Genomic DNA, 13109 nt, shown 5'->3' on the forward strand with positions numbered 1-13109 from the left:
CTGCCCAAGATCACTCGGTTGGAACCTGGCTGTAAAAATGGCTGAAGCAGGTGATGAGGAGCTGATGTGTTTGGAGGTGTCTCAGAGAAATCATGGAGGTGCGGGGGTTCCTTCCGGGTCTTGGATGCCTTATACAGAGATAACCGTAGCCTCAAATTATAGGGATCACATAACAGTGGGTGAGACATCCTTGCTTGGGGTGAGGAGGGGAGGACCTGTGTGAAGCAAGACGCCTCTGTAATGGTTTCCAGTGATGTGTCTGCCACTGTCTTAATAACTGTGCAGTTCTAAGCAGAACCTTCCCTCCCTCTGGGCCTGAGAGTTCCCCTCTGTAGGATGAGGACTTGACCTAGCAAGGTCCCACTCGGATGCCTGTCGAGAACAGGCAGGGGAGGTTAGAAAAAAAAAGCCCATGAAGGAAGGGAGCTCTTCAGCTCGCACCCACCATCACAGTGCAGGGACCCAGGCTCAGTGTTGCCAGATCCAATGACTTCTCAAGAGAAGCTTGAAATCTAGAGTTTTGCATGGGCTCTCCCAAGTACTGGTGGAAAATTCAAGATTGTTAGTAACACTGTGTGACTAAATTCTGCTTGTGGGCTGTCTAGATCCCCAATTCTGTGATTCTGTGGTTCTCTGGAAGCATTGGTTCTCCACAGCGCCTGCTTCACCTGGAAGCTTGTTAGAAATGCAAGCCCTATCTATGGCCCCACATCAGACCTACCCAATCAGAAATCTGGGGGTGGGACCTAGCAGTTCATGTTTTTTTTTTTTTTTTTTTTTTTTTTTTGAGACGGAGTCTCGCGCTGTCACCCAGGCTGGAGTGCTGTGGCCGGATCTCAGCTCACTGCAAGCTCCGCCTCCCGGGTTCACGCCATTCTCCTGCCTCAGCCTCCCGAGTAGCTGGGACTACAGGCGCCGCCACCTCGCCGGCTAGTTTTTTGTAGTTTTTAGTAGAGACGGGGTTTCACCGTGTTAGTCAGGATGGTCTCGATCTCCTGACCTCGTGATCCGCCGTCTCGGCCTCCCAAGTGCTAGGATTACAGGCTTGAGCCACCGCGCCCGGCCTAGTTCATGTTTTAATAAGCCTCACAGGTGTTCTCTTGCAAGCTCAAGTTTTAGAACCACTGACCTATAGCCAAAAAAGAAAAAACCGATCAGTGGTTTGCTGGTAAAGGATTAACTTAACAACTGGCTCTCCAAGAAGATAAAGCCTTGATTGGTAACATTTGCAATTTCTATGGTACAAACGCTTCCCACATGACTAAGTTCAAGCTGTCAAGGAGACATCACTGCACATGGACTTGGGAAGAGATGAGAACAATCAGCCCACTGAGCCTATGGGAACTGGCTCCAGCACATCTCTGCAAGTCAACTCTCATCAGGGTGAGTGAGTTGAGGACCAAGAAGCAGTTATCCTCTTGCCTTTGCAGGACGCAGGCAAAGGGAAGGGCATAGTGACCGTGATGATCTCTCATCCAGAGGCCTTTGGTCTGCTGAGAGTAAAAGGTGTGGGCTTTACCAGTCGTGAAGCCAGCCTTGCAGCCTTAGTCATGGTACTCAAACTCTCTAAATCTCAGTTTTCTATCTGTAAAATGAGAAAATAAGACCTATGTCACAGGGTTGCTGTGCAGATTTAGCAACAGAACATAGCCCCTTTCTCTATGATGAGTGATGCTGCATCAGTATGAGGACATCTCTATGTAATGGAAAGATGGAGAGAGGATTAAGGGCAAAGTCAGAACACTTAATAGGAACTGTGGATTAGCTACTTGGTGGCATTGGGCAAGTCAGTTGACTTTGCATTACTTCCACAAACAATATTTCCCAATTTCCTATTTAGATGAGCATATGTGATTGAGTCAGATGCTGTGATCAGAGCCAGGATGGAGCATTTCTCACAAACTGTGGGATTTTTAAGTGATGGGAAGGCACACTGAAATGGCATTGAATCATGCGGTGCAGATACTCTTTTTCAGTTCTCAATCCTCTGATTACATCAGGGAGAAAAGAAAGTCCCCACTTGGGCTGAGAATCTCCGCACCCTTCTAGCTCTTGTTAACCACTCTTTTGAATAGCAGAGAAAACCTCAGGCTGCCATATCTGGGAGAGATTTTAGCAACATTTTGTTTTCATTATATCTCTTTTTACAGCTACCTCCCATTTCCCTTCCATTTTAAGCTAGTAACACAGTTTTCTTTTAAATTCATTTATTTAAATGTAAAAATAAGTCTATTTGGAGAAAAAAAAATTTTAAATAGCATCTCTGGAATGCCAGTATGGCTAAATTCATGAATGTTGTCCTCAAATGATGAAATCTGGGAAGCATCTGGCCAAGCTTTGTGGACAGGCCTGCCTAGTTTGAATCCCAAGAGCTACCCATTCCAAGCCACAAAACATTGGAATTCTTGGTTCACTTCCCTAACCTGAACTTGCCCTCTGTGAAATAGGGACACTAATAGCTCACTCACAGGGCTGCTGTGAGGACATGTGTTGAGTGAGGTCTGGCCAGGGAAGACCCCGTGCAGGGTGACTGTTACCATGGTGATGGATTTCTGCTTCATTCATTTCTTTTTCCAGACAGCATCATATAGAATGAGTTGTGGGATGGCAGTCAGCAGGCTTGGTTTATCCTTTATTCTGCCACTTATTACTTAAAAAAACAACAAAAAACAACCCCAACTTATATAGTATAAGCTATATCTAGAAAAGTGCAGATATCATACAAGTACCATTTGATGAATCTTCTGATATCCCTATGTAACCAACACCCAGAACCTCTTCATGTCTCATTCTAGGATAACCACTAACCTGACTTCTAACAGTAGCAGTCAGTTTTGTCTGTTTTTGTACATTATATATGTGATGGTTTGAATGTGTCCCCCAAATTTCATGTGCTGGAAACTTAATCCTTCAATTCATATGTTGATGGTATTTGGAGGAAGGGCCTTTGTATGATGGGACTGGTGACTAATAAGAAGAGAAAGAGAAATCTGAGCTGGCATGCTCTTGCCCTCTCACCGTGTGATGACTTCTCCATGTTACGATGCAGCAAGAAGGCCCTCACCGGATGGTGGCACCATGCTTTTGGACTTCCCAGCCTCCAGAACTGTGAGCTAAATAAATTTATTTTCTTTATAATCACCCAGTTTAATATTTTGTCATAGCAACAGAAAATGGACAAAGAAAGAAAATTAATGCAAGAAGTAGAGTTTTTGCTGTAACAGATTCCTGAAAATGTGGAAGTGGCTTTGGAACTGGGTGATGGGAATAGGTTGGAAGAGTTTTGAGCAGGCTAGAAAAAGCCTGTATTGTCAAGAATGGAGCTTAGGCCAGGCATGGTGGCTCAAGCTTGCAATCCCAGCACTTTGGGAGGCCAAAGCAGGAGGATCACCTGAGGTCAGGAGTTTGAGACCAGCCTGGCTAACATGGTGAAACCCCGTTTCTACTAAAAATACAAAAAATTAGCTGGGCGTGGTAGTGCACACCTGTAATCCCAGCTATTCAGGAGGCTGAAGCAGGAGAATCACTTGAACCGGGAGGCTGAGGTTGCAGTGAGCTGAGATCGCACCATTGCACTCCAGCTTGGGCAACAAGAGTGAAACTCCATCTCAAAAAAAAAAAAAAAAAAGAATGGAGCATTAAAGACAGTTCTGCAGTCCTGGTGAGGGCTTAAAAGAAGACCCCAGAACTAGGGAAAGTCTGGAACTTCTTAATGGTTACTTAAGTCAATGAGATCAGAATGCTGATAGAAATGTGACTGGTAAAGGCCATTCTGATGAGGTCTCAGATGGAACTGAAGAACCACGTGTTGGAAACTGGAGCAAAGGTCATCCTTTTTATAAAGAAGCAAAGATCTTAGCTGAACTTCATCTGTGCCAGAGTGATTTATGGAAGGCAGAAAATTGTGTAGGTCAGCCATGTTGTAGAGAATGAAAGAACATTTTCAGCTGAGAAAACAAACTGAGGATGTGACCAAGCTACCGATTGATAAGAAAATTAGTACACATAGAACAAAGCCAGAGGCTGTTCATCAGGACAAGGGAGAAAAACTCCAAAGGCATTTCAGAGATCTTCAAGGCTGCCCCTTCCATTGCTGGCCCAGAGTTCTAAGAGGGCAGAATGGTTTGGAATGACCAGTTGCTGCCCAGGGCTGCCTTGGTCTCTGCTCCCTACATTTTGGTGCAGCATTCCTCAGCCATCCCAGCTGTGGCTCAAGTGGCCCCAGGTGTGATGTGGAAGGTAAAAGTCATAAACCTTGGCAGCATCCACATGGCACTAATTTTGAAGGTGTGCAGAATGCAAAAGCTGAGGGGGCATTGCCTTCTTCTACCTATATTTCAAAGGATGCTGTGAACAGCCACCACAGAGAGCCCCTAGCAGAGCAGTGTCTAGTGGAGCTACAAGGGTGGGGCCACTGCCAATTCCCCAGAAAGGTAGAGCTATCATAGTGCAGTACCAGCTTGGGAGAACTGCAGGCATGAGACTCCAACCTGTGAGAACTGCAGCATGGGCAGAGCCCAGCAAAACCACAGGGGCAGGGCTCCCCAAAGCTTTGGGGGTCCAAATTTCATAGTGTGCCCGGGAGGTGGCACATAGAGTAAAAGATCATTCTGAAGGTTTAAGGTTTAATGTTGTTTTCTTTTCTTTTCTTTTTTTTTTTTTTTGAGACGGAGTCTCGCTCTGTCGCCCAGGCTGGAGTGCAGTGGCCGGATCTCAGCTCACTGCAAGCTCCGCCTCCCGGGTTTAAGCCATTCTCCTGCCTCAGCCTCCCGAGTACCTGGGGCTACAGGCGCCCGCCACCTCGCCCGGCTAGTTTTTTGTATTTTTTAGTAGAGACGGGGTTTCACCGTGTTAGCCAGGAGGGTCTCGATCTCCTGACCTCGTGATCCGCCCATCTCGGCCTCCCAAAGTGCTGGGATTACAGGCTTGAGCCACCGCGCCCGGCCTAATGTTGTTTTCTATGTTGGGTTTTGTACTTTCTTGGAACCAGTTACCCTTTTTTCCTTGCCTCTTTTTCCTTTTAGAATGGGAATGTCTGTCCTATGCCTGTTCCACTGTTGTATTTTGGAAGTAGATAACTTGTTTTGATTTTACAGGCTCACAGCCAGAGGGAATCTCCCATAATGAATTGTACCTTAAGTCTCACCCACATCTGATTTAGATGAGACCATAGACTTTGGACTTTTGAGTTGGTGCTGGAACAAGTTAAGACTTTGGGGGTTATCTAAATGTGGTGTTTCATGCCTGTAATCCCAGTGATTTGGGAGGCCGAGGTGGGAGGATTGCTTGAGCCCAGGAGTTCAAGACCAGCCTGGGCAACATAGTGAGACCTGTCTCTACAAAAAATAAAATTAAAAAAATTAGCCACGCATTGTGGCATGTGCCTGTAGTTCTAGCTACTTAGGAAGCTGAGGTGAGAGGATCACTTGAGCCCAGGAGTTTGAGGCTGCAGCGAGCTATGGTCATGCCACTGCATTCCAGCCAGGGCAACAGAGTGAGATTCTGTCTCTACAAATAAAATTAAATAAATGTAACTGGATATGGTGGCACACATCTGTGGTCCTAGCTACTCAGGAGGCTGAGACAGGAGAATTACTTGAGCCCGGGAGTTTGAGGCTGCAGTGAGCTATGATCATGCCACTGCATTCCAACCTGGATGACAGAGTGAAATCCCATCTCTAAAAACAAAACTTTGGGGCTAGTGAGATGAATTTTGCATTTGAGAAGGACAGGCATTTTGGGGGCTGGGGCAGAATGCTATAGTTTGAATGCATTCCTCAAATTTCATGTGTTGGAAACTTAATCTCTAAATTCATGTGTTGATGAAATTGGAGGTGAGGTCTTTGGGAGGTAACTAGGATTAGATAAAGTTATCAGGGTGGGGCCCCTATGATGAGACTGGTGGCTTACAAGAGGAAGAGAGGGCCGGGCATGGTGGCTCACGCCTGTAATCTCAGCACTTTGGGAGGCCGAGACGGACGGATCACGAGGTCAGGAGATCAAGACCATCCTGGCTAACACGGTGAAGCCCTGTCTCTACTAAAAATACAAAAATTAGCCGGGCACTGTGGCGGGCACCTGTAGTCCCAGCTACACAGGAGGCTGAGGCAGGAGAATGGCGTAAACCTGGGAGGTGGAACTTGCAGTGAGTGGAGATCGCGCCAGCGCACTCCAGCCTGGGCAACAGAGTGAGACTCCGTCTCAAAAAAAAAGAGAGAGACCTGAGCTGACATGCTCTTGCCCTCTTGCCATGTGATACCCTCTGCCATGTTATAGCACAAGAAGAAGGTCCTCAACAGATGCCAGCAGCATGCTCTTGGACTTCCCAGCCTCCAGAACCATGAGCTATATATACTTATTTTATAAATTACCCATTCTGTGGTATTCCGTTACAGCAACAGAAAATGAACTGAGATAATATACATGGACTCATACAGTAAGTCTGTGCTTTTGTATGCTTTTTTACTCAACATTGTAGTTGTGAGATTCATCCAGGTTGTTAAGCATTGCTGTACCCTTTTTCCACTGGGATATAGTGTTGTGTCATGCTTGGGTCTTAATTTATGAAGGTGACTGAGTGACATTTTCTTCCAGTATTATTGGAAGGAAAGTTTTGTTGTTCACAGTTCCCCTGTAAACAAGAGGCAGAACACATCATGCAGGGCCACACAAAACTGTATCACCCAGGGACCAGGCAGCAGAAGGAGAGGGGGAACTGGGACTATGCCTTTATGAAAAAGAGTGGTGGGAGAGTAACTGGGTGAGGGCATCCACTAATGGCCAAGAAGTGAAAACACTTATGTTGGAGTTTGTAGCTGAGGGGTTTATGAGTTTCCCATGCCTGAGAAAGCTGACTTGCAAGAAAATGAGATAAACAACTTTGGCCATTAGTGTGGCCGTGTGATAAATGAATGCCAAATAGACAAATAGAGAATCTGAGAGAAGATAGTTGGAACAAGTGTGCCATTGTGTGAATACAGCAGAATTTATTTATCCATTATTGAGGAAGATTTGGGTAGTTTCCAGTTTGGAGCTATTAGGAATATTCTAGTATTGCTCCTATGAACATTCTAGCACTTTTATTTTTGGAACACATGAATGCACTTCCAATAATTATATGCCTAGAAGTGAAATTGTTGAATTATACAGTATTCTCACAGTCAGCTTTAGTGGCTACTGCTAAACAATTTTCTCTAGTACTTTGTGCCAATCTAATCCCCAGTAGTATATACAGAAGCTCCTTTTACTCCACATTTTGCCAACACTTGGTGTTTTCCTGCTTTATGATTAGTCATTTAGGAACCAAACCTGTTGCTTAAATTTTGCTATCTCTAATAACTAACTAAATGGAGCATTTTTCATCTGATTTTGGACAGTTGAATATCTTTTCTTATGAAATGTCTATTCAAGTTAGTTTGCCCATTTTCTATGGTGGTGTTTGGTCTTTTTCTTATCAATTTGTAGGAATTCCTTACGTATCCTGAATATGAATCCCACTTTGTGGGTTACCTTTTTCCGTCTTTCTTTCTTTTTGAAAAGGAGTCTCCCTCTGTCACCCAGGCTGGGATGCAGTGGCGCTAGCTCACTGCAATCTCTGCCTCCCAGGTTCAAGCAATTCTCATGCTTCAGCCTCCTGAGTAGCTTAGATTACAGGCACATGCCACCATGCCCAGCTAACTTTTGTATAGATGAAATAATTTTTGGTAGAGACAGGGTTTTGCCATGTTGGCCAGGCTGATCTTTGGCCTCAATTTTGGCCCACCTTGGCCTCCCAGAGTCCCAGGATTACAGGTGTGAGCCACCGCGCCCAGCCCACCTTTTACTTTCTTAATGGTGTCTTTTGAACAAGAGAGGTTCTTAATTTTAATATAGTCCAATTTATCATTGTTCCCTTTATGTTTAGTTCTTTTATGTCCTGTTTAAGAATTTTTGCAGCTGGCATGGTGGCTCATGCCTGTAATTTCAGCACTTTGGGAGACTGAGGCGGGCAGATCACAAGGTCAAGAGATCAAGATCATCCTGGCCAACATGGTGAAACCCCATCCCTACTAAATATACAAAAAATTAGCTGGGCATGGTGGCTGACTCATGCCTGTAGTTTCAGCTACTTGGGAGGCTGAGGCAGGAGAATAGCTTGAACCTAGGAGGCAGAGGTTGCAGTGAGCTGAGATCGCACCACTGCACTCCAGCCTGGTGACAGAGCAAGACTCCAACTCAAGAAAAAAAAAAAAGAAATTTTGCAAGGTCATGCAGATGTCCCCCTGAATTTTTTCTAAAAGTCACTTAATATTAGATCAATGAATTGAGTAATTGACTCCATTTTTCAGTCATTCAATAAACATTTCCCTGAGGTTTTGATAACCTGAACTGTGTTTGGTGCCGGGGAGGAAGCAAACTATTGAAGCTATACAAAGATGGCAAAGATGAGGGCCTGGAGCTTGCCATGCGGATGGGGGGATGGCTGCCTGAATGGTTGGGCAGGTAGTTGTTGATATCTGCACTCACTACTTGAGCAGCAGGGTGGCAACTCTTTTTATCTTTTTAATTTATTTTTCTAGTCTGAGGGTAGTTCTTTTCAGTTCTCTCCACTCTCCCATGATCTTATGAAGTAGGAACTGTCATTATTTCCCCCACTTTATAAGGAACAATCAGTAAAGACAGGCAAGATAACCAAATGACATACAAGGTGGGGTCCACCCCACCCCACAAGGCTGCAGGCTTGGGGCTTTGCTTTGTCTTAAAAATGATAATATGAGCTGCCCACCTGTTGAGACAAGAAATAGGAAAGGCTTAAAAAACTGGCTTGTTGTGTACAACTATCCGTGGGGCTACAGTGAAGGCAGTTCCCAGGTGCAGGCTGAACCCTGGCACAATCACATTTAGCATCCAAGGGCCCCCGTAATATCTTAATCTTTGAATTGAACCCCTGGGGTTGCCTTGAAGGAGAGAGGTCCTGGAAGTATGTTCAAGGGGTAAGGATGGGCAGGGGAGATGGGTCTGAAAGCCAAGCTCTACCCCACCCACCTTGCCCCAAGAGAAATAGAACCTTTATCTTTAATTGCCTGATGAGAAAACTGGGGGCTGGCCAGACGTGGTGGCTCATGCCTGTAATCCCAGCACTTTGGGAGGCTGAGGCGGGCAGATCACTTGAGATCAGGAGTTCGAGACCAGCCTGGTCAACATGGTGAAATCCCATCTCTATTAATAATACAAAAATTAGCCAGGTATGATGGCATGTGCCTGTAGTCCCAGGTACTTGAGGCACAAGAATCGCTTGAACCTGGGGGAGAGAGGTTGCAGTGAGCCGAGATCGTGCCACTGCACTCCAGTCTGGACGACAGAGTGAGACTCCATCTCACAAAACAACAACAACAAAAAAAAAAAAAAAGAGAGAGAGAGAAAACTGGAGGCTCTGAGAGGTTAAGGGACTTGCCCAGGGTCTTGCAGTTAGTAAGTGACAGAGCTGGCACTTGAGCTTGGGTTTTCTGACTCCTGGTCTGGTTCATTATGCACAAGGTGCTGAGAACTAAAATAAGCCACAGACGATCTTGGAATCTCCTTCCCCTCCCTCCCTCCCACATGTCTGCATGGCTTTTGGGGAAAATGACAGGGGAATGTACCAGCCAGGAAGAGGACCCTTGTTTTCCTCATGGCCCTTCCCGGCAATGGCACCACTGACACCAACAGTCCTTTTTGTCCCTGATGACCTCTGCTGCCTGATGCCCAAGTGACCACCTCTGCTTTGTCATTTCTAGGATCGGCTTCCAGGTCCTCCTCAGCACTGGGGCATTCAGCTTGGCCATGGCGTTGAGTATCACCTCTGGTCTCCTGACAGGTCAGTGTGAGGCCACCTTTCTTCCACCATTGCCCAGGACACAGCACCTATATCCAGAGCACACCCTGCCATGTGGCTGGATGTATATGTGCCCCATCTCCTTCCCTGAGGATCACATAATTTCAGAATTGGAAAGGTCCTTAGAGGTCACCTGCTGCTGATGTGGACTATGAGGCCAGGGAAGGGAAGGGACATCCCTGAGGTTATAAGGAGAGTGAGTGGCAACATTGCAGACTTTTGAACCCAGGGCTGATGATCACACTCAGTTTTGCACAGAAGCCTGAGAAAATCCGTACACACAAAAGCCTACCTTTTATTTCTGAGGACACCCATAATACTATTTTATTCAACAGATATTTATTCAATACCTACTATGAGCCAGGCACTGGGGACACAGCCGTGAGCAAAACAAATTCTCTGACTTCATAGAATTGACCTTGGGGGGGAAAGTATTAACAATAAATAGACAAATAAGTGTCTACTATGTCAGATGGTAATAAGTGGCTGTGAAGACAGAGCAAACTAGAGAGACACAGAGTCAATATGGGATGGGGTGTTCTTTTAGAGGGGTGGTCAGGGAGGGCTTATCTGAGTAGTTGGCTTTTAAGCAAAGGCCCCAGTGAAGAGGAGGGAGATATGCCATGCATTTAGTTAGGGGAAGAACCTTCCATGAAAATAGGATAGCAAGTGCAAAGGCCCTGAGGCAGGACCATGCTTTGTGTGTCGAGGGAACAGTAAGGAGACCAGTGTGGTTGGTGTGAATGGAGTGAGAAGGAGTGGCAGGGGTTGAGGGCAGAATGGTAGTGAGGAGCAGGCCCTTATAAAAGATGGGAAGCCATTGGAGATCTTTCAACAAAGCAGTAAAGTATGTTTCTGCTCTTGCAATACAATAGAACAGCAAAAAATCTTGGGGAGTTGCTAATTAGCCAGTTTTACTTATATGCCAGGTGAAAATATGTGGCTATGTGCAGTGGCTCACACCTGTAATCCCAGCACTTTGGGAGACCGAACTGGGAAGATCACCTGAGATCAGGAGTTCAAGACCAGCCTGGCCAACATGGTGAAACCCCATCTCTACTAAAAATACAAAAATTAGCCAGGCGTGGTGGCGGGCGCCTATAATCCCAGCTGCTTGGGAGGCTGAGGCAGGAGAATTGCTTGAACCCGGGAAGCAGAGATTGCAGTGAGCCGAGACTCTGTCTAAAGAAAAAAAAAAAGGCCGGGCGTGGTGGCTCAAGCCTGTAATCCCAGCACTTTGGGAGGCCGAGACAGGCGGATCACGAGGTCAGGAGATCAAGACCATCCTGGCTAACACAGCGAAACCCCGTCTCTACTAAAAAACAAAAAACTAGCCGGGCGAGGTGGCAGGCGCCTGTAGTCCCAGCTACTCGGGAGGCTGAGGCGGGAGAATGGCGTAAACCCAGGAGGCGGAGCTGGCAATGAGCTGAGATCCGGCCACTGCACTCCAGCCTGGGCGACAGAGCGAGACTCCGTCTCAAAAAAAAAAAAAAGGAAAAAAGAAAAAAAGAAAAAGCACATTGAGGCTGGGCGCGGTGGCTCACGCCTGTATTCCCAGCACTTTGGGAGGCTGAGGCGGGCAGATCACCTGAGGTCAGGAGTTGGAGACCAGCCTGACCAACATGGCAAAACCCTGTCTCTACCAGAAATACAAAAATTAGCCAGGCATGGTGGCATGTGCCTGTAGTCCCAGCTACTTGGGAGGCTGAAGTAGGGAAATGGCTTGATCCCAAGAGGTGGAGGTTACAATGAGCTGAGGTTGCACCACTGCCGTCCAGCCTAGGCGAGAGTGAGACTGTCTCAAAAAAAGAAAAGAAGAAAGAAAATATACATTCCATCCAGAACTGTTCACCTTTATTCTATAAGCAAACGTCTTTTATTGGTTAGACACCCATATACGTGTCCCTAAGCAGGAGGTGGATCCCAAATAAGAGATAAATGGCGTTAGACACTATGAGTTGTGTGACGTCGGGCATGTCACCTCCCTCCCTCTGAGCCTTGGTTAGCTTCTCTGTAAAATGAAAGGATTGTAATAACTAAGCTGGCTTCCTTCCAGCTTTAACAAACTATATGGAGGTACTTTTTGGAGTTACCTGGGTAATTTTTGAGCGTGAGATTGGCTAGAATTCCTTTAATATACCAGTGTTGGGCCTTCGCTTTCGGCAGAGTCTGTGTGAAGAAGCAGAGGCGGAGTAGAGTTAATTCCGTAAGTTAACATTCAGTTCGTGGCAGCTGGGCAATCCAACCCTGGGAAAGGCTGCCAGATTTAGCAAAACTGCAAGGTGTCTGTTTTTAAATTCAAAATGAATTGGGTATCCTGCATTTTATTTGGCAACTCTATCCCGGGAATCACACTGTTCACTGTTATCACTGGAATGTTCAAAGTGGTGCTGACTTGTACTCTGTCTTGCAAAGTACCTAGAGGTCTTTTTTTTTTTTTTTTTTTTTTTTTGAGACGGAGTCTCCGCTCTGTCCCCCGGGCTGGAGTGCAGTGGCGCGATCTCTGCTCACTGCAAGCTCCGCCTCCCAGGTTCACGCCATTCTCCTGCCTCAGCCTCTCGAGTAGCTGGGACTACAGGCGCCCGCCATCACGCCCGGCTAATTTTTTGTATTTTTAGTAGAGACGGGATTTCACCGTGTTAGCCAGGATGGTCTCGATCTTCTGACCTCGTGATCAGCCTGTCTCGGCCTCCCAAAGTGCTGGGATTACAGGCATGAGCCACCGCGCCTGGCCCTAGGGGTCTTATGCTTCACTGGAGTCAAAAAAGATGAACAGAGGAAAAGACAATCATATTGCTCCTTTAAGAGTTAAGACCAACAGGCTTTCCTCTTTATATGTTGTTTTTGACATTAGCGAACTGGTGATTAAAAACAACTTGGGTGGCTCATACTTGTAATCCCAGCACTTTGGGAAGCTGAAGCAGGAGAATAGCTTGAGGCCAGGACTTCAAGACCAGCCAGGGCAACATAGTGAGACCCCCCATCTTTACAAAAGATACAAAAATTAGCCAGATGTGGTGGTACACCTGTAGTCCCAGCTACTCCGGAGGCTGAGATGGGAGGATCAGTTGAGCCTGGAGGCAGAAGTTGTAGTGAGCTGAGATCGTGCCATTGCATACCAGCCTGGACAACAGAGCGAGACCCTATCTCAGAAAAGGAAACAAAACAACTTGGACAATGGAAGGGGGAAAAATTCCCTCAAGCAGCCAAAATTGCACCAAATGGACTCCCAGAAGCCAAGCATTTAACTTGTTAA

The 13109-nt window shown here is 46.2% G+C and overlaps 1 protein-coding gene across 11 annotated transcripts in view; it reads left to right on the forward strand.

Moving 5' to 3' along the window:
- LOC117093095 (RH-like protein) overlaps window positions 1-13109 on the forward strand; it is a 70455-nt gene that overhangs the window by 45824 nt on the left and 11522 nt on the right. For 8 of the 11 annotated variants that reach the window (XM_033227744.1, XM_033227749.1, XM_033227746.1 and 5 more), the window contains one exon: window positions 9756-9835. The exons of 2 other annotated variants lie outside the window; for them this stretch is intronic. In XM_033227744.1, the coding sequence (XP_033083635.1) occupies window positions 9756-9835 (80 nt within the window). Of the gene's footprint in view, window positions 1-9; window positions 180-9755; window positions 9836-13109 lie in introns of all 11 variants that reach the window. One more of the 11 variants, XM_033227748.1, reaches the window with a different exon arrangement.

Source organism: Trachypithecus francoisi, unplaced genomic scaffold, assembly GCF_009764315.1.
Source record: "Trachypithecus francoisi isolate TF-2019V2 unplaced genomic scaffold, Tfra_2.0 Lachesis_group12, whole genome shotgun sequence".
In the NCBI taxonomy this organism is placed as follows: Eukaryota; Metazoa; Chordata; class Mammalia; order Primates; family Cercopithecidae; genus Trachypithecus; species Trachypithecus francoisi.